Source organism: Arachis duranensis, chromosome 10 (genome assembly GCF_000817695.3).
Source record: "Arachis duranensis cultivar V14167 chromosome 10, aradu.V14167.gnm2.J7QH, whole genome shotgun sequence".
Lineage (NCBI taxonomy): Eukaryota > Viridiplantae > Streptophyta > Magnoliopsida > Fabales > Fabaceae > Arachis > Arachis duranensis.
Genome location: NC_029781.3, coordinates 30,740,075 through 30,766,816, shown reverse-complemented (window position 1 = coordinate 30,766,816; position 26,742 = coordinate 30,740,075). Strand labels below are relative to the sequence as shown.

Here is a 26,742-nt window from a genome sequence, read left to right as displayed (position 1 = left end):
TATATATATATAAAAGGAGTAATAATGAATTGTTACAATTATTTATCATCTAAAAAATTCGTACCTCAGACATAAATCTTCTTCTGTTTATTATTTTTCATACCTAAAGGCTACTAACTACGATTTTATCAACAATGTTACCTATGGTAAATTATGTAATGAAAAAGTTTAAAAAATAAAGGCAAAAATTATAAGGTTATGGAAGGTCCCATCCAAATTTGACAAGAACAAGACGATTTACATTGAAATGGTTCTCATTGATGATAAGGTAAGTTGATTATTTTCATGATTCTTTCAAGTGATGCTAGATCCATTTTATAAACATTTTTGGTTTATATTTAAAGTTTATTTAATAAGTAAACCATTGCACGAATCAAAGATAGCACGATTTTATAGATTTATAAGTGCTTATAACCTTTATATTTAATTTGTTTTATAGTGTGATAATAGCCAATATATTTGTTGGTGGATTTAACTATTACTATATTATTTATGATCACATTTAGTATATATGTGTGATTTATTGAAAAAAGTAGATTATTAATTAAATATGATTAATAACTATTTTAGAGTTAATCCAATTAAGATTAAATTAAAAAAATAAATAATGCATATCATGTTACTTTTTTTAATCAAATTATTATAATTTAAATTAATTTTAAAAAAATAATTTAAAATTATAATTTTAATATTCTCGCGTGCATGATGACACGAGTAACTACACTTGTATTATAATAATTATCACATCAAATTTATTAAAAATTATCATGGAACTATGATGGGAATGCTTGATTTAAATAAAATATTCCTATTAGATATAGCTCTCCAATAAGGTATTATTCAATCACAATCCTAAATTTTTGACAAAAGGAATATTAGTTAAATATCTTTTCGTTTTATATTAAACTAATGGCTTAACAAACAGTGAAAACTCAGGTGAAGTCGACTTCATGTGAAATTGATATCTCAGAGTCGTTAGATAAAAATGACTCTGAGATATCAACTTCACGTGAAGTTAACTGCACCTGAGTTTCCACCTTAACAAACACTGAATTTTGTCTTGTCTCTTTTATCTTTTTTTTTTTTCTGTTTGTTTTAGATATAAAATGTTCAACAAAAATATTTTGTAAAAGAAAAAAAAAATAGAACTACCTATTTCATGTCAATCTTACTCGTTGTAGCTTAAGTTGTCAACCCCTTTAGATCGGCTGCTGCCAGTGCCAGCCCTACTTTCTAACATCAGTAATTTTATTGTAGATATTTCAATAATTATGTTTTTACATAAAGATCACATTGTGAATTCTTAAATAATTCAGTCAAATATATCAATCCGTCTAATAATTCACAATATATATAATCTTTATGTAAAGACATGTTGATTGAAGTATTCACCTAACTTCTTTTGAGGTAGCTTACTTAAACAACAAAGACAAAGAAGAATAGCTTTACCATTTGATAGACAACGGATACGTTGAGTGTTGGACCAGGCATGAAAGCAGTAACAAAGACTGCTACAGAAATTTTGTGAGGAAAATGCTCCATGGCATAGGTTATGGCCAAGCCACCAAGGCTATGACCAACAAGAACCACTCTTTCACCTTCACCCACTAATGAATTCATGAACTCAGTCAGAGGTTCAAAGTACTCAGAAATTGAATTAAGCTCCAAAGCCTGCTTTTGGTTCACTCCTGAAGCTGCCAAGTCTAAGGCAGTTACATTGTGACCCCATGATTTTAGAAGTGTAATAACCTTGTACCATGACCATGCTCCGTGGCACGCTCCATGCACTAGAACAAAGTGATGCTTTCTATTTTGTGATGTCTCCGGTGATGATGATCCTGATGTGCTTGTTAAATATAATATGATAATCAAGAACAAGATGAAAACTCGTGTTTGGTGATGCTTGTTCTTTGCTTGTTCCATTTTTTCAACTTCTTTAATTTGCTTTAGGATATTGAACACAAATTGTCAATTTATATAATAGATATTTGGTGATTGCTACGGTACAATGATAAATTAATACGTATCGATATGTTTAAAACGTGGACAAATAATAATAAAACAAGTGGAATTTATTTTCCACATCAGCATTTAATTTTTTCTTTTTTAAATATATAATATATCACCACTTTTACTAAAACACCCTTTTAATTAAATAAAAATAAAAAATAAATTTTATTTAATTTTAATGAAAAGACTTAAACATCCTTCCTTTATTTGATTAGACAAAAATACCCTTTGAATACCCCTATCTTAACAGCTTCTCCCCTAAACCCTAACTTCTCCACCACCGCCGCAAGGACTGCCGCCGTCCGTCGCTCTCAGGCACTACCATCGTCGTCTGGTCGTCCGTGCTTCTTTCTCCTTCAAGAATCGCAGCTTCTTCTTCCTCGACCTCGGCGCGTCAGTTCCTGGTATTCATCTGCTCCATCGCGCTCCTGCCGCCGTCGGTCGGGCGCTCAGCCACCATCGTCTTCGTCTGGTCGTCGCAGATTCTTCCAACCCACCACCGTCTTCTGAGTTGTGTTCGTCGCCTGGCCTCTGTCTCCGTCACGATTCTGCCCCCCTCTTCTCAGACTACTCAGTAGAAAAACCCATCTCCATTCCAGTTTTCTTCCTTCGAGTTCAGAGAGCAGAAGCTCAACCAAGAAAAAAACCTTAGACTTCGACGGTCAGTATGTACCCGAAGCCATGCATCATATCCCTCGAACTTATTTCTTATCAATGATATTGTTATGGATTTGCTAAGGTTCGTTTTGATATTTTGTTGATCCTTTAGTAGTGTAGTTGTGACTTGGTTGTTCACTTGTGCGTTTTAGAGTGAAAATTGAGTTTCTGTTGTGCATTACAGGGCTTTAGTTGTTTCCACTTTCCAGAGCTTGAACTTGTTTCTTATATATTACATTGTCCTGGATTTGCTTTGATAAGGTTTGATATGAGATTCTGATGGTCTTCTTAGGTAGTGACTTGATTATTCATGAATTTGATTGTATAAATTGAGTTTCATTGGTGCTTTATGGGACTCTTGTTACCGGAATTAGAACTTGTTTTTATTAATGCTATTATACAGGATTAAAGAGTCTGTTTTGAGATTTTTGATGATCTTTCTTTTTGGTAGTGACCTGATCTTTTCGTGAAGTTTGCTGTGGAAATTAAGTTTCTGTAGTGCCTTATGATGCTTTTGTTGTTTATGGAACTTTAACTTGTTTATTATAAATATTGCTGTTGATGATTTTCCGGTTACAGATCCGTAATTGATGAACTGAAGCAGATCAAAGTTGTGAACATGCGTAACAGGGTAACACAAGTCAATTTTATTCGCATTGTGGTATTTTTTTTTCATTGAACAAAAAGCATCTTGTGATTATGCATGCTGTTTTATGCAGGAATTAGTGCTGGATTTATTGCAGTCTGTTGTGGAGATAATTACTTATGGTGATAAACATGATCCATCCATTCTTGAGTAAGATCTTGTTGGGAAAATCTCGTTGCTTATGATCTTGTTAGTATTATCTTGAAAATTTTGAATTTTGTATTTGATTAAATGGTTCAGATGTTTCATGGATTGCCAAGTGGTTGCGGAATTCGTTTGAATGCTTGATATCAGTGAAAATTCAAGAATTGAGGCACCGTTACTTCAGTATCTCAGCATAATGATTCAAAACATGGATAATGAACATGCAATTTGTAAGACTGTTAGTATTTCTTGATGTTTCAGGCTAAGGTCATTAGACTTTAGAGTTTTACCTATTTTTCATACATTGTTAGGCATGAAATAGTTATTTGAGTTGAAAACTTTAATTTTTTTAATTGAAGATCTTTAGACCCATCAATAGTGTGATGCACGAGATCTTATGCTATGCGGAAATGTTGTCAAATATGGCACACAGAATCCAGATGGTCTGTTGGTACTTTTATATTATCTACTGGTATGTCTTAGGCTTCATACTGGTACTTAATCCAATATATTGTGCTGACTTTGCATCTTGCAGACTATTGTTTCAGCAATGGTTATATTAATAGCATTATTTTGCATCCGTATGAACTTGATGGGGGAGACTTGGCTCCATACTATATGTCTTTTCTAAGGTTGTGTTGCAAGTTTTTCTGTTCTAAATTTTCTCTCCTCTATCTTTTATTAGTGAATCACATAAGGGTGTAAATTTTCTGATTCTGATATTTTGTTTCACATGGTTTTATGTTTGTTGTTATCTTTTAATATTTATTCTAAAAGGAGAAACTAACTTTTGGTTCATTTCTTCATTCAGGGCTGTTAGTGGTAAAATAAACAGAGACACACTTTGCCTTCTTGTGAATGTACATGGGGTAGGTCAAAACTTGTAAATATGATGGTTTGTTGCTGTATATTGAGCTAAAATAATTGTCTTCTCACTTTTGAATAGGACAAGTGAATAATGAATTCATCCTTTTTTTGTTGAATTTACTATGCTAGAGTAGTTTTGAATTACACACGTTTAGAAAGCTAATGTAATATCATTTTTGTTGAGAAAGATATCGGTTAAAAATATATGCAGTTCCTATCTTGTATTAGTTATTTGTTGAAACCAAAGCACGAGAAAGTAATCATTACCATAAATTCGTGGTGGAAGTGGAAAATTTGCTTGTTTTCTCTGGCAAAATTCAGCATGATCTTCTTTGATGCATTATTCAACTACAGGATGCTGTAGTTTCCTTTCCCTTGTACACTGAGGCTCTAAGGTTTGCTCATCATGAGGAAAAGATGATTCAGACAGTAGTACGTACAATAGCTCTCAACATCTACAATGGTATACTGCTCTCGATCTGCTTTTAAGTTATAAGCATGCCTTAATGCTATATTTACAGTATTTTGGGTCTTGGTTTGACAGTTAGTGATGAGATGGTCTATAAATTTATAATGACGCCACCAGTTTCAGACTACTTCTCTGTCATGGTTGGTAGATTACGAGAAATGTGTATTCCCTTAGATGCTTTTCTCCATGAAAAAAGGGTATAATCATTTGTTAGATATTTTTCATTAATTTATATATGCTCGAGTGATTCTGATTTATAATGATACTGCCCTTTATTCAAACAGAGATATGGACACTTAAAAAAGAAGAAATTGATTGATTCTTGAATCTGATAAAATTGTTGATGAACTATACTACTTGAAAGACATTCTTAGTGTTGATGAGCCTTGATTGAATCAATTGGTTACTAAGAATCTCCTGAATGGGCCTGTGTTTCCTGTACTATTCTCATTACCAGCTTCAATGAATAATAATGTGAGATCTGAGAATTTCCTGCTAATTAGTTTACTCTAATTACTGTTTCCCTCTGTTGTGGTATATCATTGCTATATCAACTCTAGTGTTAAAGTCTGTTAATACTTGATATGAATTGACAATAATTGATAAAACAAATATCTAACTTGTGAATGTTTGAATATATATCATGATATATTAGGAATTTCCCACTTGGTAATTGCCTGCTTCAGCTGATCTTGCTAGTTGCTATACTTGAATTTATATCCATGATTTATTTCCACGTGATGCGCTGATTCAAACAATATGTTCTTTTACCCAGGGCTCAGATTTATCTGCTATCACTTCACTATATATCTTATCACGTCTTCTTCAAGTCGTTGGGGGAAGAAGCATGATTAACAATGTGGCTGGTGTTATCCTGTATCATGTTTTAAACTTAAATGCGAGAACTCTGAGCGAAGGGAACGCTTCTGATAGCTCTGGTGTTATTTCAATTCCGAGCTGGTGTATTGTATTGGATTGACGGAGAAACATTGCTTTGTTTTACATAGCCTTAAGAAGCCACAATGTTTCACAGGAAAATGATCAAGACCTTGATCCCATGGACATTCTTCCTCGGGGTCATGTTTTGTTTGTGTAAAATATTTTCCACTTTTATTATTACTCTATTAGGCATCTCTGTCAATTTAATTCATTATTTCTATGACACCCAGGTCATGAGCCCAAAAAAAGTTTTATCGGAAACGAAATTCTTTCTTTCAAATGGAGATGTTAAAGGTTAAGATATGAATTTGCAGTTCTATAACATAGCCCTCTGCAAAACCAGAATCACTGTGAAAATTGAAGTTCGTGACACTCAATCATGGAATGTCTCTAGCTTGTGTTACTATTTATAATGACATGGAATGTCTCTTCTTTTCACTTCTAATATAAGAAAACTGTGAGTTCATAACAGAGTTACAATTGTAGTTTCAACCGCCATTCAAAATTCTAAATTAAATGAAACGAATCATCAACTTCATTGAATTTCTTCAAAACAATGTTGAACTTAATTTTGAATTGCTGCATAAAGATATAAAAGATGATTCAGATTCAATAAAGCCAATAAAAAATAAATTAGTCAACAAATGAGATGCAATAACTTTCTTTCATTCATGTGCTATTTTTACACTTTTAAAGAAATGATACAAGGAAGAAACCAAAATGGACAATCTTCAAAATGAAAAGAAAGAGCCTTCTGTATAAAATTTGTCTCAACTAATCTATGTCAGTCTCTATGATGTACAAAAACTCAAAGTATTTATTTTCTTATAACTTTAAGCAATCAATTTCTGGGAAGCAGCCAGTTCAACTGTTAAGATGAAAGATGATTTGCCAGCATCCCTCAGATACCGCACGTCTCCATTCATCAGCTTCAGCAACTTTCTGCTGATGAGCAGACTAATACCCTCCTCGGATTCTTGTCCCTCTCGTCCGAACATTTGGTTCAGTAATGTTTCCGGAACACCAACACCATCATGTGTTATGCAGCAAAGATATAGAATGGCAAAGACTACCAAGAAATGGCTACAGTCATGTCATCCTCTGCCAACTACCAATTTAGAACTGAGAAGATCACAATATGGAACAGGTTTTTTGACCCTTTCTCTTCTTTTTCTTCTGCTTTGGAGGCTGGAGAACTACTTTGATGGCCGCATCAAAAATAGCCTTCACATTCTGTATTCAAAGGCAGATATCATTAGGGACGTGATATTATCTAACCTTTGGAACTTTTATAGATGCAGAGAACATATATGTACCTGCTGTGTTTTTGAACTACATTCGATGTAAACTGGAGCACCAATAAGTTTTCTCAGTTCCTCACCCTTCAACAAAGAGAGAAAATCAGATCAATAATGTATAAAGTAAGCAGATGATCTCTCTTATGAACACCAACTGAAGGCTAAAAGATAATGAAATAAGACACAAAGCGATAGCAATGGATATTGGTAATGGAAGCAATGAAAGCTAGGAAGTACCTGCACTGTGGTGATAGGCGCTGCACCAGGATGATCTAGAAAAAACTGCTTATCATCCCGAAGATGTACACAAGTCGCATATTGGTTGTCAAGAAATGCCCAAGCAAGTTAATAATGACATCTTTACAATGAAAGCATTAAATACATATAATTAAGTTAGCACTATATATGAGAGAAAACAAATTCCAAAAGAAATTATATGAAAAATTGAGACCAGAGACAAAATTTTCAGAATAGAAATTTTACTTTTGTTATTGACTATCAGAAATAGAAATTCTAACGAGTCAATAAGAAAAGAACTTATGGAAACACCAGCTCTACCATGGCAAATTACTCATGTTAGGTAGTAGCAATCTTCTGTCACTTTAAACTTCCTAATACTCTTCATAAATCAAGGTTTTTTCAAGATTTATCAACAGCCATTTAGTTTTTAAAACAATCATTACATTAGCCTTTTAGTTAAACAAGGAGGTAAAGGGAAAAATTAAGAAAGCATTCCATGAAATGGTTTGGTATATCTGAATCAATTCTTGATTAAAGTCATGAATTAGGTAACCTTCGAGGATGAACTTCCTTCTCTAAACCACTACTGAATAACAAGCAATCAAAGGGAAAAAAATAACAGCAATGACATTGGAATCCAGAATCTATTCCCCAACTTTCTAATAATGAAAGAAACACAGTATGAGTAAAAGACAGCAATTAGTATGATAATAAGATGAAACTTCACAGGATCACGGAACTACTATCATGCTGAAGGTTATCAGGTAGATAACAAGGGCATCAAACATCAAGAAGGTAAAGAAAGAACAAGAATCTAACCAAATTTTGTTCCAACAAGAATAATTGGAAAACCAGGAGCATAATGCCTCAACTCAGGAATCCACTGGAAAAGGAGGAAAAGAAAAAATTAGTCCAGAGTAGAGAGAAAAAAGAACAACAATAATAATAAGTATATACCAATCTTACTTTCTTGGCAACATTTTCATAGCTAGCCCTGCTTATGAGAGAGAATGCTAGCAGGAATACATCAGCTGCCTAAAAATTTTGGATCATATTTGCCGTCCCATTCCACACTGGTACTTGAGTCTAAAATCCCAGAAAAAAGGAAAAACCCCACTTGCACTAGAACTGCCACATCAAGAGGGAATGATCAAAATGCAAAGAAATATCCCTCGGCAAGTCCGTATTTAGATATGATCTCGTTCCGTCTCTGTTCAAATTAACAAGTTAATAAGATCAATTAAAATTGAAAATCAAAATAACAAGAACAATTAACATTTTAAACTACAGTAAACTAACAACAAAATAAGAACTAGACAACATACTAACCATGAAAACAACAATAAAAAAAAAATAACTGAATAATTAATACAAGAAAGAACAAGAAGGAAAAAAAATCACCCTAGGATAGAGCAGTTCTGAAATTCAAACAGTAGAGGGAAAGGGAGGAGCTTTAAATCGCGACGGAGATGGCTGAATGGAGGCGGACAATGGCGGAACGGTGGCTGAAAGGCTGCGGAACAGAGGCTGAACAGAGGCTCGAACACGCGGCGTAGAGGACTGAACAGAGGGCTAAGCAGCTCGAACAAGGGTTGGCCAAAAAGGGCAGAACAAGGGTTGGCCAAAAAACAGACGCAGAAGCTTGGCCAAAAAGGATCATGCTTTTAATGCTTCAAACATGAGATCTTCTATCTAAGAGAAGTATAAATTAGCAGCCATCATTCTAGCCAGCAAACACACATCCCTTGTAACTTCAGGGGTTACCCTAGGGTTACCTGTAATGGACATTATACATATGAACCTGAGAATCAAAACTCAAAAAGAAAAACAAACAAAGAAATAGCAGAACATCATGGAGGAGGTGAAGATATTTTAAATCCATTCCACATGAATACTTTGAAGATAATTAAGATTAAGATTTAACGAGAAATAAGTTTGTGTGCTAATCTTTGGAAAAAAAAAAGTAAGGTACCATCACGATCTCCTCCCATCCAAGAAGAGAATTGAATAAGAGGGGCATTGTATGGGACACGCTCATTTATTCCGATGTTCTTCAGAGCTGTGTCGACACAAAATCAAGAATGCACCTCTCTTTGGAGAGCCTCATCAAGTTCCTGCTTATCATCCGGTGTTATGTCTTTCGCGTACTACTGGGTCAGACAGATCCTTATCCTGAAAAAAGAGGACAATGATTACCAATAAGGTCAATGATTTCCAGATTCTGGTGAATTGGAATGATAAATTCGTAGTTAATGGACTATAATTATTCCTGAGTCCAGTGACAAACCTTCCATGCTTTTGCAGCAGAGATCGACGAACGGACTGAGTGGGATGAGCAGTTAGGACCAAATCTACAGTTTGCTCCTTCAAAGCATCAAACACTTCCTGTGGGGACTTTTTCAGGTCAGTGACAAGCCTCTTGAAGGTTTCTTCAATGTCAGATTCAGTGATGGCAGAGTTCTCATCAGCAAAATCGCCCATCTTTAATAGCTTAATCCTTCTTCGGTAGGCAATTTGAACTTCTTCTGCCAAGTTAGCCAAATTAAGCATGTGGGAAAATGATTTGGCAATGACAATAGAATCCCCAGCATCAAGACCAGTTAGCATATTCCCAAGTTCCTCCAACTTCTCAGTCTTATGCTTCCTTTCATACTCAGCTGAAAGCTCATAACAATCTTGATCCTATTAAGCATCAAATTGTTTAAACTATAAGGCACAACAGGAAAATAACAAAGAAAGAAAAAATTACAAAACAAAGCGGAATATTGGGTTCCTCTTTTTGAGTCAGTGCCAATCCTTAATATGTAACATGTTTGAGAGTATTTGTGCATATTAAACTTCTCCCCTCTTTCCTAGATTCAATAGATCAAAATATTACCAGGAAAGAAAAAAATCCATACAGATTTTGTGCATCATATCAAAGTGGACCTGAATTTATTTACTTAAGAGTTTGCATTTACTTATGGCTCTAAAATAAAATCAAAAAGAGTGAAGCCCCCTGGTTCTAGATTAACCTTTCTGTTGCATTCCAATTGCTACAATTGAAGAAAAACCACTGACATGCAACATACTAAGGCCAAAAGAGTATAAAAGAGTATAAAAGAACTAAATTTCAATCTCCAAAAGAGTATAAATTCATACATAGTCAAATGGAGAAATTAAATAATCCGGCAAACAAATACCAACACAAACGTAAACAAATACCAACACAAACATAAATATCCTATGTTGCAAATCTAATCTTGTGGAAATTCATAATCATCACGATGGTGATTATCATTCAGCTTATTAAGATTTTCAATGGCATTATTTTTGACCGTATAGCTGATCGTATTATGAATCTTTAACACGAGTGAGACTGCAATCTTCATGCGAACCCCATCATCCACCTAATAAAATTTGAATAATTAACATTAGGCTTAACTACTTAAATATAGAAGAAAGAACGAAGGAAAAGATTAGTGCATAACATTACCTTTATGTTAAAATTATCATCTTCAAAACAAGCTATCATCCAACTTGCAACCCATACACCCGCGTCACTCCTACATATCGAGGAAGCTATATTAGAGTATTATATAATTGCATAAATTTCATATCAATAACTACTAATTATACGATCTTACGATCCAGCTTCGAGGGTCAGAAGGCCTTCCGGCTCTTCAAATTCAAATTGTGAAGAAATCAGATTTGGAGTGGTCTCAAAGTCATAGAATGAACGATCTTCCAATACCTCGTCCAAATAAATGGCCTGTTTATGTCTACGTTAGAGTTTATTTTTTTGGTCATATATGTAGATAATTAACAAAAAAAGAAAAATATAGTTACTAATTTCAAGGCTGTCCTCTTTCGCTTGAACTGTTTCTCAATGGGTAATGGGTCTAGCAAAATGATTTGTCCTTTAACACGATCAATCACTACGAGGTACCAGTGTTCATGACCTTCGTCAGTAGTCTCAGATACAGGGATAAAGACCTAATCAAGAGAAAGTCATTTTAGTTATTAAAATTATTTTATGCCAATATTTGCTAATATGAATTTAAAATGATATAAACTTACTCTTTTTAAGCAGTCAACTTTGCCCAAATAACCATATGTGATACAAAGTGGCAGACTTTTAGGATCCAATTTTGTCTTCTCTGACAGCTACATTATTTCAGCCACTAGTTTATATGCGCAATACAAATAACAACTACCAATATTATTTTAGTATACACTCCTAAATACTTATCGCAAAAGTTGTGGGTAAAAACCAATAACCACTTTCTCTGGTCAACTCTATGCTCATCATATCTGCTACTAAGTCTAGCACAAGAGAAACAATTGGCTTTCCTGGCATCAAGCTCCTGAATACATCTCTGCGAGCTGTAAACTCTGAAATTACTATATCCTCCTTGTAGCTGCCAAAGATAATTTAACATAAATAAAAATAGCTAAACAAATCAACAACACCGTTAACAAATAAAATTCTAATTGAGTTTACTTACTTATCCATCAAATGATTACCATACAAGTATACTGCAATTGCAAGTTCAATTTCGTCCAAACCCATTGAAGCTGTTGGTCTAAAACAGACTTGCACCCACTAAATATATAAAAAAAACTGTTATTAGTGAAAAAATAATAACAATAATAATAAACTACTTATTACTTAGTACTCACACTAGGTAGCTCTAATCCAGGAATATCGATTGGAGCAAGTGAATTTGTTCTCCTTTTTTTAGCAATTGACAGATCTGTCTTGGCCTTCTCAATACACCATAGCAACAATGAATTATTCGACGCACTACTTTGTTGGTTAAGAGTCTTAGAATTGGAACCAAAGACCTTAAACACCTTAGAGGGAGAGCTGACATTATTTTCCAATCGTTCAACAAGAGATTGGACTATTTGGGTCAATTGCTCAACAGAATTAGCTAATGAGTCTAAAGTCACTTTGTCCTTCAATGATGGATTGGATTCACTGTAACATTAGAACATTGCATGCAGGGTCAAAATCTCATTTTATTCAATGTGAAAAAACCCAAGTCCATATAGCTTTGACATAAAAGAATATAAAAATATAATTAACATGAAGAATATGTACAACTAACTGAGAACAAAATTCCGAGATTTAGATCAGTAGCACAAAAATTCATATCAAAGTAAAAAACTAACTCTGAAATTTGAAAAAAAGCAATAGTAATTAACTCAACAAAAACAAAAATCAACAATTCTTCCTGTTAATACAATCAACAATCAAAGAAATTACCTCAAAAAAACAAGAATACTCAAAGAAATTGAATAAAGGAGGAGGGCGAAGTAGTTGGATTGATGTATTTCTCATGCATTTTCTTGTTCTTCACTTGCTTTAGCACAGGGGGGCCAACAAGATTTGTAATGTGGGAGTAGAAAGTGCTGCACTAGGCTGAGAAGCATTGGAAGAAAAATTAATGTTTGGTTCAAGAATGAAAATTGAACAAAGGAGGAGAGGAGCTTGAGGCTACTTTGTTTGGGGGTTCTTTAGACTCTCGGAACAAGGCTGTCAGTCAGGCATGTCTGTGTTGTGACTGGGAGGTCGAAGCTAAGACGTGGAACAGGTCTCCCATTAGCCAGTTACTTTTCTCCAGTGGACAATGCTGCGCCAGAGTGAAAAAGAAGAAAATAAAACAGAAGTAGGTTTGTTTTGGAAGGACCAATGGGGATGAAGGAGATGCCCCATCAGGAGGTGTTAAATGGTGAGGATGGATAGCTGCTCTAATGGAGTTTTTACCTTTTAGGGTTGGGTTTGGTCTCCTTTTGGAGAAAGAAGAGGGAGGGATAGTAGCAGCATTTGTCTCATTTTTTTTAAAAAGAATTAACATAATTTTTATTTTATTCTTTTAATCAAATATGTAAATAAATATACTCATTATTAACAAATTATACAAGATCATTTAGAATAAATTTATAATACAAGAAACCAAAAAAAAATAGTACGTACTTGTTCAGAATTTTAGTTGGTTCTTAACAGATCTTCATGTTAGGAATAGAACTTGCCTCAACAGAAGTAGCTCGATTATTTCTTCGCGTTCTTACCATTGTAATTAGCTTGTAGTGTTATGTGTTTCAGAATAAAAATACATAACAATGATAAAAGAGAGTTGTTATTATATATCAATTTACGCTAAATCTATATTAAATGCAAATATTCATTCTAATTATTGATAATCTAATTAGTTTATAATCAACATAAATCACATTAATTATATTATTTATAGGTAAATCATATATTCCATCAAAATCAATATTATATCTAAATCAATATTACAAATTTAAATACTAGTATTACGTAGAGTTATAAGTTAAAATAAGCTAAAATAATAATATCTATTTTAAATCATGTATTAATAAACAAAGTAAATTTTCAGTAACTTAAAAATATTAGGAAAAATTATTCTAAAGGACCGTTAGGAAGATTTAATTATTAAAAAAGATCTTTAATACTAAAATTATTAAAAAGGGAAAATTATTCTAAATGACCGTTAGGAAGATTTAATTATTAAAAAGGATTTTTAATACCAAAATTATTAAAAAGGACCAAATCTTTTTATCTTCTTAAATTACTGATTATTTATTTACATTTATATATCCATACAACACATTAATTTCTACACCCTTCAGTGAATGACCTATTTAGTTATAGCTTTGATAGGATTTTTGAAAGGAAAAAAGAATTTCAAATGAGTTGTTTGCACTTTGAATGCAGTAAATGTATTTAGCATATTAGCATAATTGCTAATTCAATTAGCTTGCTATTGTGAACCAAAAGTAGGATGCAATTTTTCTAAATTTGAAGACTGTCAAACTGAGTAACATAAAGAGTTTGTGCAAAATATGGAATTCTGAAACTCATGAAATTTTTTTGGGCAAACTACACACTCTGATCATTGAGAAATGTGATGAATTGGTCCATGTGATTCCTCATAATTTGGTTGAAAGATTGTCGAATTTAAGTTACTTGAGGGTTACGAACTGCGAGTCAATCAAAGTTATATTTGAAGAAGCTGACGATAATAATAGAAAATAAGATGTTATACATAACATCAAGTTGCAAGATATTCATTTAGAAACACTTCCGAAACTGGAGAATGTATTCAAACAGAAGAAAGAAGTAAAATGGAGTGATATCAAATTGTAAAAGATATGGGTGCATGATTGTGGAAGGTTGGAAAATATATTTTCAATTTCTGTAGTCAAGACTACTGAAATAAATATGGCTGAGGAAAAATAGTTAAGGATATATTTATCTCCTTATAAAAAGATTTGGTTTTTCTTCTTAAATATTATATAAAAAGATTTGGTCCTTCTTAATAATTTTGGCATTAAAGGTCCTTTTTAATAATTAAATCTTCCTAACGGTCCTTTAGAATAATTTTCCCTATTTAAAAAGACCAAATCTTTTTATAATATTTAAGAAAACGAATTAAATCTTTTTATAATATTTAAGAAAACGAATCAAATCTTATTATAATATTTAAGAAAACGAATTAAATCTTTTTATAATATTTAAGAAAACGAATCAAATCTTATTATAAGGAGATAAATATATCTTTAATTATTTTTTATTTATTTTTTATAATCTTTATGTTGATAAATTTTATTTCTCTTAAAATTTTAGTAATTTTAATTAATTAATTATTTATTTTATGTATTTTTTTATTTTTATGATCTTTACCTAATTAGAAAAAAGATAAAAGACCATAAAAATAATAAATAAATAAATAAATAATAAAAATTACCAAAATTTTAGAAAAAATAAAATTTTTTAATATAAAAATTATAAATAAATAAATAAATAAATAAATAGTTAAAAATTAATATTTTAATAATTAAATCTTCCTAACAATCTTTTAGAATAATTCTTTTTAAATTAATTAACTAATTAATCCCAAGTGAATATTCATAAATATCTATATAACATTGTAAATCAAATAGCATATATTAAAGATTATACATGATAAATAAAAAATAGTTAAGAATATATTTATCTTCTTATAAAAAGATTTAGTTTTTCTTCTTAAATATTATAAAAAGATTTGGTCCTTCTTAATAATTTTGGTACTAAAGGTTATTTTTAATAATTAAGTCTTCCTAACGATCTTTTAGAGTATTTTTTCCAAAATATTACATATTTATTGTCACGTTGAATAATAAATTTAAATAATAATATCTATTATGAATAATTTCCACATAAAAATAATAAATTTACAATAATATATAATTTTGAAAATATTATATAATTATTATTAAATATTACGTATTTATTATCACATTGAATAATAAAATTAAAATTAGCATGTTTTGGTAATGTTATGATCTTTTAAAAAAATTAAATATTTATTAATAAATATTATGTATTAATAGGCAAAGCCTTTCGCATTATAAGATCTTTAGCATGTACATTATAATATCAAGTTAAAATAATAAATTTGAATAATATGATCTATTTTAAATTATTTATAAAAAAATAATATCCACTTTAAATAGTAAATCTTTTTAAATTACAATCATAGATACACATTCTTTATAATTATATTATGTGATATATATATATAACAATAAAATCCTTTGAAAGATATTTTTCAATAATAAAGAATAAACAAACAAAATTTTTGTATATATATGAGAACACTCCTCAGCATATCATTAGCAAATTATATTCACATTATAATTCTAATTGTGTTACATATATATTTGAGTGTTTGATATGGGTAAGCGAAAATCATCCGGATCACCTCAACATAGAGATTACAAGAGAGACACAAGAGATGTTAGCATTAATGCTATTGATAACCAACTCTTAAATTATTCGTACTTGAACCATATACCACACATGTCCTAATTTTTGTATTCTATCTACCCTGGCTTTTATACTGCTGCAGTATATTCTAACCAATATCCGACAACCATGCATCCATCACTATACAACATATTCCCACCATCATTTATTGTAGGTCCAACTGTCACAAATTTTCAGCCTCCTACTTTCTTATATCCTTTTGAATCTAGTAATCCAAGAGATACAGATGAAATTCTTAAACTGCTAAAGTCTCCACAACATCATCAGTCTGACTCTGGTACAAATAAAAAGGCATCAAAACAGACAAGTGTACGCAATAAGAAGATATATATGGCCAAGAGAAGAATTGTCTGGAATTCACATTTGTCTGAAAATAAGGTTAGTGTGAAGGCTGCCTCCATTAAAGACAACTTTTCAAAAAATAAAAAAACTCCACCAGGGACCTCACACAAATCTGTAACTGAGGAGCAAAAGACACTCTTAAAAAAGAGTACACCAAGTGGATATTCTTTTAGCATGCCTACCCTAAACCAAGAAAATATCGAGCACAATAAACGAAGAATTGAATGGCCATCTGTAAGTTCTCATATCTCAGGCATTCGCATGAATCCTCTACGGTTACATAACTTAGTGATCTCACTAATTTTTTTTTTGCAGTGGATTCCGATTTTATTTAAGCCTCCTGCATACATGGATTTGGATGACTTAGATATTAAAATGGCAACCTATGTGTTTGCACCAAATAAACGAAGGTTAAATATCTCATTATCTATATACTAAATATTAAAAAATAGTTCAATATTAATGTGATTCGTATTTGTAGTGATGAGTATTTGGTGACAACAAACAAATTTAGCGGAACTCGTGACAATTTCAAGTCATTAATTCCCAAGGAGCGGGGTACATGGGGATGTAAGTGCATAATTAAACTGCTATCTCTAGCATACTTTAATTCCTAATATATTTATTATTTACCACATAGGTGTTAGATTTGGTGGCTACTATGCTAACCATGCAGGAGAAAGAAATAGGATGTCAAACACACTGGTATTTGCCAGCTGTGTTTTTGGTACGCAATGTCTTTTTCAAACTTGTCTTTTTCAGCAATTCATACTGCAATGTGATACCAAAATTGAAGTTCTGTTGAAATATTATCAAAAAGAATTTATGGGAAAAGTTGATAAAGGTCTAAAAAAGGTATATAATTTATTGTATTTTTAATTTTTTATTATTTAATGGCATTTATATTTATGAACTGATATATACCTTTAAAAAAATGTATCTAGTAATATTCTAATACGTGAAAGTTGGTATTAGATTTTTTTACCTGTCAACGAGAACAACACACATTGGTATCTGGTTGTTTTTGATTTGTGCAATCATCAAACAATTCTGCTAGACTCCCTACCGATTGCTACAAATAAAGAGCAAAAGAAATCGAGTATAGTAAAGCTGGTAAATTAACTTTCACCATTTTCACTTTTATGACATTTTTTTAGGTTTCAAATATTGTCCTTTATTTAATTTTTTTCCTATATAAATAGGCAAAATATCTGGAAGATATGCTCAAGTATGACTCGTTCTATAAATACAACACTTCGTTCAGGCCAAGGATATTTGATTTTGCATTTGTGGATATGCTAGAAACAGGAGAGCAAGCTCCTGACTCGTAAGGAATATCTGTATTTGTGTTTTCCTCTTTCAAATTTTTATCTGCATAAGCTAACCACGTCTTATTTAACACAGCAATGATTGTGGGGTATGGGTGGCAACTTGGATGACAAACTACAGGAAGACGTATAGTTATACAATAAATGTAATTTTCTTTTGCTAGAAAAAAAGTACTACAATTGCTAATGTGTATGGTTTTGTTGGTAACCTAAAATACTTATATTTTTCAGGTTAATCATGGTACAAGGATGCGACTTGCGTTGGATTTGATTCTAAGGCCCCACAATTTGATGCTGCGTAATGTCATTGAATATGCTACCAGGAATTACAATAAGTATAAACAAAAGGAGTCAAACAAAAATTAAATAATCATAATTGCCATGTAGTCATGTTTAGATTATATTAACTACTAAGACTTGTTAGTTTCATCTCTTTTACTTAAAAAATTATTATGCACTATATTTTTATGGACTCTTGTTGAAAATTAATGTTTCTATCTTTCGTTCGATTATGGTTGAATTTAGGTGAAGATTAAGTTTCACTCTAGCATTTTTATTCCTTGAACCACTTCTGTGTTGTAAGCTTAATTGAAAATTTGATACTAAAATGTATTAAGCATTTTAAAATAAAAACATGAGAGAATGGTTATAATTTATCTTTTGAAAATCGGTCTGGTCGGTCGAACCGAACCGTCACCTATACAAATTTTTGGAATAATTGAAAAACGCCAAGTTCTGCGAACGGTTTTCGAATCGACTGCTCGAACCGGACTGATTGGTTCCACCGAATTAATCGGGATCCAGTCAACTAACCGGTCCGGATAAGTCTAGAAACTGTCTGGCAAATAACCGGTCGAACAGGCGGTTAACCAATGAACCGATAGAACCGTCTGGTTTTTAAGAAAAAAATAAAAAAAGAAAAAATAAAAGAAGAAGAAAGGCAAGTGCTGGAGCCATAGTTGTAAGAACCGGACCGGACCGGCCGGTTCGATCGAAAAACTGGTGAACCAGACCCAGAACCGGTCCGGTTGAGTGATGTAACCGGATAAGGAAGAGAGCCGTTTCGAACCGAGTTGAACCGATCGGTTTTGATGAAAACCGGAAAACCGACGGTTTCTGGTTAACCGACCGGTTCAGGAAAATTTTTTCTTCTATTCCTTTTCCAAAACGACGTCGTTTTGGTTTATTTAAAAAAAAAAAAGAAGAAAAGCCCTACGGGCTACCAATCCCCACCCCCACCCGACCCTAGTTTCCACTTTCTCTCAATCCCCCCCCCCACCCGACCCCAGTTTCCACTTTCTCTCCCCTTTTCCCCCCAACCCTAACGGCGCCTAAGCCTAACCCTATCAGCCCTCCGCCAGTCCGCCTCACCTCACTCACCCAGCCCCCAGCCCCCAGCCACCCACCGTCATCCTCTTCGTCTCACCGCCGGTCTGAATTCTGAAGGAACCGACTCAACCAAGGGAGTAGGAATAGGACAGATACAGACCCGTCACCCGCGAACTCGCCGTTGCCGCACAGTCGAACTTGCCGTTCCAGCGCCGTCGCCCTCACTCAGTCGCCATTGCTTTTCCGGTCGAACTCGCCGTTGCCTCGCCCTTCTGCTCTGTGACTCTGTCAAACAGGTAAGCTCCAGTTCTGTAATCTGCTTCTGCACTTGAAGTTTAATGATTGTTTTGTCAAACGCATTACACCCGCTCTGTTCTGCATTGCACTTGTAAGTTGTAAACTTACTTTTTTTCTGCACTTCTTGCTGACTTGCTGTTATGAATATGAATATGCTTGAATCTTTTTCTGTTATGAATTATGTTGTTTTATTGATTTGTTCTGTGTTTTACATGGTTGTTAAAAACTTGAAAATTTGTTGTTTTGTTGATTTGTACTGGAAATATGAAATATGAATTATATGCTTGATTTGAATCTATGATCTTATAGATAAGAAAAATAATACACAGAAGAATTCTCCCTCTGTTGGTACATGACAAAGCAGTGTTACAGTACTTATATCAACAAAAATCAATGTGACCCAAACATGACAAGAGCACAAAAACTTACAGTAAGGTATTAAAAAAGACCCTTAATAATACAAATTTCCACTAGAAAAAAAGAATATTTCCTTTTTTGTTCCCCTCTAGTATTGATATGGACAGACTCAGATTATTCTCCAATGCTTATAAAGCAAACAACTGTCTTCTATGCTTCAATTATTAGGGTAGCTGTTTGACAACTTGAGTGATTTATACCTCAAGCAGGAAGATCATTCTAACATTACAATGCACCCTTGAATTCTTCCAATTTGCCCTCGAACTACAGGAAGATCAAAGAGTTCTAGTAGCAGTCCCACTGCTTCCCTCCTCTCTTCTGCATCTCTTGTTAGAGACTTCACCATTGGTGATAAAAACTCGGTTTCTGCCATCTTCTCCTGGACAGTACTATTACAAAAGATAACTAAATAATTAACAACAACAAATACAGTCAATTTCACAAGAAATGTTGCCTTATTTTCAGAATTCTACCTTTGTCTCATCTTTGCCCGAAGCCATATTTCCTAACAATTGAATGATGTTAAGCTTCTGTTTTCCATAATCATATTCATAGAAAACTGGATTTTTTGTACGAAAAAAGAAAAGAAAAGAATAATCAGTTACACAAGTAGTAAACTGTAACTGGGAAACACATGATAAATGAATTTACTTTATCAGAAACTAATGGAAAATTGAAAGCAAAAAAGGGAAAATCAATCACACACAGAAATTCAAGAAATTCAGAAGAAAATTGAATTGAACCTGTTGAGAAAATGCAAGGGATGACTAAGAAAACTGTGAAAACACCTAGAAGTTGAGCTTAGACTTCCACATGTTTCTTCGAATTTTTTTAAGTATGAAAAACTGTTTTAACACTCTTATGCACTAATAGCTCTTAGGTTTCATAGGATTTGATTGACCAATAATTTTAATTAAAAAAAAGTTTAGTTTATTTTGCCTATTCCATTCTCCTAGCATTTAGTTAGTACCTAACATGTTAAAATTTTAAGTTCAGTCATGGAGAATGATGGCAAAGAGTCGTATAAGGATGGTCATCAATCTGAGGATTTAAGTGTTGAGTATGAGTGTAGTTCCGATGAAAGTGATGATATGGTGGATGTAACTGTAGATGAAGCAGAGGCGATATAATTAATGCTGGTGGTTTGGAAAAGTTGATAACTGATTTGACCATCGAAGACATATGGGGACTGGCGTTTGATACAGAATCTCAAGTTTGTGAATTTTATGCCAAATATGCCAAGTGCTATGGATTTGTGTCCCGAAAAGACTTGAAGACGGTGGATGCTAATGGCAACATTAATACAAGACAGTTGGTTTGCAATAAAGCAGGAGAAAGACATTGGAAGCACCTTAAAAGGGACAATCGGTAAAGGGAGCATAGGGCAATTACTCGTGTCAACTGCAAGGCGAGGATTCGGTTCATTCGTCACTATAGAACGGGTAAGTGGAAAGTCAGTGTCTTTGAGAGTGAACACAATCATCCACTGTGTCCACCTAAGTACAGACATCTTATTGCCGTGAATCGTGGGCTTGATGAGGCCGATAAAACACAAGCAGACAGCTTGCGAGCATGTGGTGTTAAAACTTGCCACATAATGGGTTACATGGTTTCCCAAAAAGGTGGATATGGTAAAGTGGGTTTTACTAGCAAAGATTTACATAACCACATTAGTAAGACTAGGCGTGGCAAAGTGAAAGACGATGATGCATTTGCTGTGTTGGCCTATCTGTTTTCTAAGGAAGATAGTGACCCGTTATTTCTAGGAAAGTTCACCTTAAAGGATGGTAGGTTGGATAATTTGGTGTGGGCTGATGAAGAAAGCGTTGTTGATTACGAATGTTTTGGCGATGTACTGGCTTTTGACACCACTTACAAGAAAAATGTATACAACAAGCCCTTAGTCATATTTTCAGGGACCAACCACCATGGCCAGACGACTATCTTTGGATGCGCTCTGCTCTCAGATGAAAAGTCCGAAACTTTCAAGTGGGCACTGAAGGAATTTTTGGAAATCATGTCAGGAAAACTACCCGGAGGCGTTGTGACAGACGGAGACCGTGCTATGAGAGAGGCTATCTTAGAAGTATTTCCTGGTATACCACACCGCCTTTGTGCATGGCATCTCCATCGTAATGCGGTACAGAATATAAAAAATAAGCATTTTTGGGACGATTTTAGTGTATTATTGTATGGACAATTTACCGTAAAAATATTTGAACAGAGATGGAATGAGATCATATCCAAATACGGACTTGCCGAGAATGAATGGGTCCAGGTCATTTATAATGACAGAATGAAGTGGGCTACCGCATATTTGAGGGAGCACTTCTTTGGCCGCATAAGAACTACATCACAGTGTGAGGGAATTCATTCATTATTGAAGAACTATGTTGACAGTAAAACCAGTCTCCTTGAATTCATGCATAAATTTAGTGAAGTACTAAGGCATTACCGAAATAACCATCTTACTGCTGACTTTGACACCTTTTATAAGTTTCCTGTTTTGACTACGTGCTTGGAAAGTTTTGAGAAACAAGCTGCTGAACTTTATACTAGAAATATTTTTAAACTTGTGAAAGATGAGATAGAAGCAGCAGGTGCTTTAAATGTGACTGAATGCCCAAACAGTAGAGACATTGTTGAGTACAGCACGAGTGAGTATTTTAATCAGCAATGGGAAGTTAAAGTGTCTTACAATAAAGACAAGGACCTGTTTGCATGTGAGTGCAGGCTATTTGAGACTCGTGGACTACCGTGCTCCCACATCTTTGGGGTCTTGAAGCATTGCAATGCAAATTGCGTCCCTACATCTCTTATCCTGAAAAGATGGACAAGAGATGCAAAGAGTAATTTTATATGCTCAATTGGCGAGCAAGACGCCGCTGATGATATAGCGCCCACACTTAGACGCGGTGCAATGGCATCTATTTTTTGGAAGCTTTGTGATATTTCTTCCAAAAATTTAGCAGACTATAGGGAAATCTCAGGTGAGTTACTTAAGCTAATTTCAAAGGTGCAAAATAAAGGTGATGCACAAGCGAGGCTTTCCCTCACTTCAGCGCTAATCGGTGATCCAACTGTTGTGAAGTCAAAAGGGGCTCCAAGAAAGGTTCCAAAAGGGCAAAAGAGGCGAAGATGTTCGCATTGTAAGTCAGGCAGGCATTTCGTTAGGACATGTCCATTACTCGCCAAGGAGGACTCCCCCGCCGAATACTCAAATGCTGAAGATGAACCAATGGTATTAATATAATGCCTTGCTTAAGGATATACTTTATGCTTACCTATTATTTTAGTGTCTTTCGCAGAACTATTAAATAATGCTATATTTTGAGCAATTTTTAAAACTTTTTTTAGCAGGTTGAAGAATGTGATGCCAATAAACGGACTCCCTCTCAGAACACAAAATCAGTAGAAAATATACCCGTGCACAATAAAAGAACACAAAATCAGTAGAAAATACACCCGTGCACAATAAAAATAATTTTAAAGTAAGCACTTGTCCATGTTATACCATCTATCAAATTTATTGTCATTTCAATTCAAATTTAAAACATATTATTCTCGTAGTGCTTATATTATTTCTTATTATTCTGTTACAAAAAATTCAAGGGTTATGGAAGCAAGAAGTCTGTATCTAAATTGACAAAGACACCGAAGATTAGAGCAAATGGCAAAAAAAATCGACAGAAGGTAACATTTTGCATATCTAATAATTTATATTAGATAATTCAAGAAGGAAAATTAAAGTATTAGTTTGAATTTAAATTATATTAATCCAATACCATAAGTGCAACCGAGAGTTTAAGGGCGAGTGAGACAAAGACTTTGCATAAATTCTGTATCGTAATTATTTAAAAATTGTGATTTATGTTTAGACCGAAGAAATCAGTCTAAGTGAAGAGACATTAAAAGCTAAGACCAACACATCAGGAATAGAAGCGACCGAAGTTCCAGATGCAGCCACAACCAAGATACCAGGATTGCCACAGTATCCTATGCATCATTATCCAGTGGTCCTTCCTTATCAACCTTATGGTGGAGTCCTCCCTATTCCTTTTCATCCTGTTCCAAATGGCATGGCGTATTTCAACCAATATCCTTCTACTGCCGGAATTACATCATATCCTCAGTTTTCGTATGTCTCGTCGTATTCTAGTGGACCCCGTGATAGCAATACATGGGCTGGACTTTTGAATGATGCCATCAACAACAAAAAGCCATAGAGTTATAATCTATATATTATATTTTTAATTTATGCAATTTGAAGTTCCAATTGAGTTATTTACTTATCACATTCTCTGCTGGCTTCATGTCAAAGAAAGCTTTATAGCAGTTCTATGCAGTTATTGAGAGAAATAACTGCCAAGAAGTTGAATATTTTGGTTAACAAAGTTAAATTTCTTGCCACTTTCTCATATAACTCAAGCTGTTTCATGAGTTGTAAAGATTCTTTAAATGATTAAGGCTCAAATATTTATTTATCATCACATGACTTGTACTGGTTTAGGCTTATAAACAATGCTTGCCTGTTTCCTTGCATAAGAAGGTGGTTGTGAATTTTCTGTCTTTATGCTATTTAGTCCATTCACTTGCCGTTATTTTTTATTTCAGTTGAAAAATCTTTTGTTTTGTTACTAAAATGCTAAGAGTTTATTGCCTTTTGTTACCAAAATGCTAAGTGGTTATTGCCTTTTTCATTGTTACCAAAATCTTTTGCATTTTGATCATTCCCTCTTGATGCGGGAGTTCTAGTGCAACTCTGGTTTTCCCTTTTTTCTGGGGTTTGAAGTGGAAGTGGGAGTTCGGGTTATTTGGATTACACCCGAGAGAAGGGGCTGGTTGATGCAGCTTTTGGTTAAATAATTTAAGGTTCATTTATGCTCAGTTTTGAAGATGCTGTCTGATAAGAGAAAAAAGGTAAACTTACTCGGCTCATATGTCTATTTAGATTCACATGCATGTATCTTAATATGTTTTGGATTGGTTTTGACTTTAGAAAAGTCAAATAATGCGATTAATGTGAATGTGATGCTATTGATATGTTTCTTTTCATGTAGTTATGCTTTGAAGCATCACTTTAGTGCTTGTGAAATGTAGGGCATGGATTGGATTTATGTGTAGTTTGAACTAGCCCTGCTTGAGCATTTCCTTTGGATGGTAAATGACTGGTTTTGTTTATCAGTTTATAAGAGTTTATCAATTAAAAATATTATCAGTTGGCATCACTTTTGGCGGTCTGGCAATACTCCGCTATAAGGATCGATTTAAAGAAGCTGTCTTCTTGGCTTTTGACTCACCATCCTGGAAGGTTTTATTCTCTCTCAACCTTGTTGATAATGGTCTACTAGTACATATCTGACCTTGGTTATTCTTATTCTCAATGACAGGTCAATGGGGCTTAATAAAGAGCAGGTTTCAAAACCCCCCTTAGATCATTTGATTTCTGAATTCTTTGAGAAGTCAGTGAAGGCGCTTGATATTTGTAATGCAAGCCATGATGGGGTTGAGAAGATTCGTACATGGCAAAAGCATCTGGATATTGTGCTTTCTACCTTGGGTTCGAATAAGAGAGCATTGAATGAAGGCCAGTTCCGGAGGGCAAGAAAGGCACTGATGGATTTAGCATTGGCAATGCTCGCGGAGAAAGACTATGGATCAGTTTTTTCGCAACGTAATAGATCTTTTGGGCATCATAACTCGAGCAAGGATCAACACTCGGCAGGGCATTCACGATCGCATTCATGGAGTGTCTCTCGATCATGGTCTGCTGCCAAGCAACTCCAGTCCATTTCAAGCAACCTTGTTCCACCTCGTGGGAATGAGATTTCTGCTACAAGAGGACTTGCAGTTCCTGTTTATATAATGAATTGTATTCTCTTGTTTGTTTTGTGGACCCTTGTTGCAGCAATTCCCTGCCAGGACAGGGGTCTAAACATTCACTTTTCAATCTCACGGCAATTTTCTTGGAGCGTGCCGGTTAACACCCTTTATGAACGGATCATGGAGGAGTCAAAGAAGTGAGATCACCGGAACTCAAATGGATTGTTGAAGAAGATATATCGAGTTGAGCTATGTACCCATCACTTGACAGACTTGGTGGATTCACCTCAGTTTCCCTTGACAGAGGATCAGGAAATGGAAATTGAACAGGACATGAAGGAGCTCACTCATGTTTGTGAAGCTTTTAGAGTTGGACTGGATCCACTGGAGCGCTAAGTGAGGGAGGCATTCCGGAAGATTATGACGTGCCGAACTGAGGTCTTGATTACGTTGGCTCATCCAGCTATGCAGATCAATGAAAATGTTGGATTGTTGAGCTTACCAGATGTACAAATTTGCGGAACATGTATATTTTTACATCTTACCAGCTTTTTGGGGAGGAGGAAGAATGAGTAGACAAGCTTAGTTGATAAATCATTTAGCTTCCTTGTTTTACATTGTATTTATATATCTGTACTTTGTATAAGAAAACATAATCACTTCATAAATATTTTATGGTTTGGTGGCTTAAAATATATATTTATATATAGCAAGTATTTTCTCACACTTATGTGAGTAAATTTCTAATGCCGAAGGTTCTGTCTGAATGATTTCCTGTTGCTAAGGTTTGGGTTGAAGTTATTAAATAGAGTTTAAAATTTTCATTTGAATGCCTGTATTATGTAAGTTGCATGTTATGTTTCTATTCTCAATGAACTGAATGTGTTGCTTATTCATAAGAAGAATGTATGATGCCTTAAAGAAACATCAGCTCGTGTTTATGAAAATGGAGACAGCCGATAGATTAAATAGAATTTATTCTCTGTTCCAGTGAGGCATGACACATGTGCATTGTGCAATGTGTTCAGATTTAATAATTTGTTTTCAGAAGAAAATTTCTTTCAACAAAATGTTATTATCATTTGTCCAAACACCTGAAACGTATAACAAACTGA

The 26,742-nt window shown here is 33.8% G+C and overlaps 5 protein-coding genes, 1 long non-coding RNA gene and 1 pseudogene across 6 annotated transcripts; 4 read left to right on the top strand and 3 right to left on the bottom strand.

Moving 5' to 3' along the window:
• Positions 1 to 1,416: 1,416 nt before the first annotated feature.
• LOC107469548 (methyl jasmonate esterase 1-like) lies at positions 1,417 to 1,923 on the bottom strand. Its single transcript, XM_016088918.3, has one exon. The coding sequence runs from the start codon at positions 1,921 to 1,923 to the stop codon at positions 1,417 to 1,419; it is 507 nt and encodes a 168-aa protein (XP_015944404.2).
• Positions 1,924 to 2,243: 320 nt separating this feature from the next.
• Positions 2,244 to 3,491, top strand: LOC127743140 (uncharacterized). The gene is made up of 3 exons (XR_008004454.1): positions 2,244 to 2,671; positions 3,247 to 3,298; positions 3,387 to 3,491. It is a non-coding gene; the product is annotated as an uncharacterized LOC127743140 (long non-coding RNA).
• A 78-nt stretch (positions 3,492 to 3,569) lies between these two features.
• LOC107469549 (protein TRANSPARENT TESTA 9-like) lies at positions 3,570 to 5,955 on the top strand. The gene is made up of 5 exons (XM_052255809.1): positions 3,570 to 3,687; positions 3,993 to 4,089; positions 4,269 to 4,326; positions 4,679 to 4,787; positions 5,569 to 5,955. The coding sequence occupies exons 1-5, from the start codon at positions 3,594 to 3,596 to the stop codon at positions 5,646 to 5,648; spliced, it is 438 nt and encodes a 145-aa protein (XP_052111769.1). The 5' UTR covers positions 3,570 to 3,593; the 3' UTR covers positions 5,649 to 5,955.
• A 552-nt stretch (positions 5,956 to 6,507) lies between these two features.
• Positions 6,508 to 7,360, bottom strand: LOC107469534 (rac-like GTP-binding protein RHO1; the record flags this gene model as incomplete). The annotated part of the gene is made up of 3 exons (XM_016088904.3): positions 6,508 to 6,965; positions 7,049 to 7,114; positions 7,268 to 7,360. Coding segments are annotated over 3 exons (261 nt in total), but the record flags the coding sequence as incomplete, so codon positions are not given.
• Positions 7,361 to 10,506: 3,146 nt separating this feature from the next.
• LOC127742899 (uncharacterized) lies at positions 10,507 to 11,691 on the bottom strand. Its single transcript, XM_052255607.1, has 6 exons — positions 11,524 to 11,691; positions 11,330 to 11,416; positions 11,099 to 11,245; positions 10,897 to 11,021; positions 10,746 to 10,815; positions 10,507 to 10,659 (listed from the first exon to the last, which is right to left on the bottom strand). Exons 1-6 carry the CDS (start codon positions 11,689 to 11,691, stop codon positions 10,507 to 10,509), a joined length of 750 nt encoding a protein of 249 aa, XP_052111567.1.
• Positions 11,692 to 20,802: 9,111 nt separating this feature from the next.
• LOC107469535 (protein FAR1-RELATED SEQUENCE 5-like) lies at positions 20,803 to 24,030 on the top strand. The gene is made up of 7 exons (XM_052255606.1): positions 20,803 to 20,925; positions 21,136 to 21,246; positions 21,306 to 21,944; positions 22,029 to 23,045; positions 23,165 to 23,215; positions 23,417 to 23,497; positions 23,683 to 24,030. The coding sequence occupies exons 1-7, from the start codon at positions 20,803 to 20,805 to the stop codon at positions 24,028 to 24,030; spliced, it is 2,370 nt and encodes a 789-aa protein (XP_052111566.1).
• A 1,168-nt stretch (positions 24,031 to 25,198) lies between these two features.
• LOC107469536 (protein ROH1-like) lies at positions 25,199 to 26,198 on the top strand (annotated as a pseudogene).
• The last annotated feature ends 544 nt before the right edge of the window (positions 26,199 to 26,742 follow it).

Excerpts from the sequence above, each read along its gene's own strand:
- LOC107469548 (XM_016088918.3), bottom strand. The coding sequence starts at position 1,923 with ATGGAACAAGCAAAGAACAAGCATCACCAAACACGAGTTTTCATCTTG.
- LOC107469549 (XM_052255809.1), top strand. The coding sequence starts at position 3,594 with ATGCTTGATATCAGTGAAAATTCAAGAATTGAGGCACCGTTACTTCAG. Across the intron at positions 4,327-4,678 it reads TTCTTGTGAATGTACATGGG|GATGCTGTAGTTTCCTTTCC; the intron begins GTAGGTCAAAAC and ends ATTCAACTACAG. Across the intron at positions 4,788-5,568 it reads AGCTCTCAACATCTACAATG|GGCTCAGATTTATCTGCTAT; the intron begins GTATACTGCTCT and ends TCTTTTACCCAG.
- LOC127742899 (XM_052255607.1), bottom strand. The coding sequence starts at position 11,691 with ATGTTAAATTATCTTTGGCAGCTACAAGGAGGATATAGTAATTTCAGA. Across the intron at positions 11,022-11,098 it reads AGAGGACAGCCTTGAAATTA|GCCATTTATTTGGACGAGGT; the intron begins GTAACTATATTT and ends AGACATAAACAG. Across the intron at positions 10,816-10,896 it reads CTGACCCTCGAAGCTGGATC|GAGTGACGCGGGTGTATGGG; the intron begins GTAAGATCGTAT and ends CTCGATATGTAG.
- LOC107469535 (XM_052255606.1), top strand. The coding sequence starts at position 20,803 with ATGGAGAATGATGGCAAAGAGTCGTATAAGGATGGTCATCAATCTGAG. Across the intron at positions 20,926-21,135 it reads TAACTGTAGATGAAGCAGAG|GAGAAAGACATTGGAAGCAC; the intron begins GCGATATAATTA and ends GCAATAAAGCAG. Across the intron at positions 21,945-22,028 it reads GGCATCTCCATCGTAATGCG|AGATGGAATGAGATCATATC; the intron begins GTACAGAATATA and ends ATATTTGAACAG.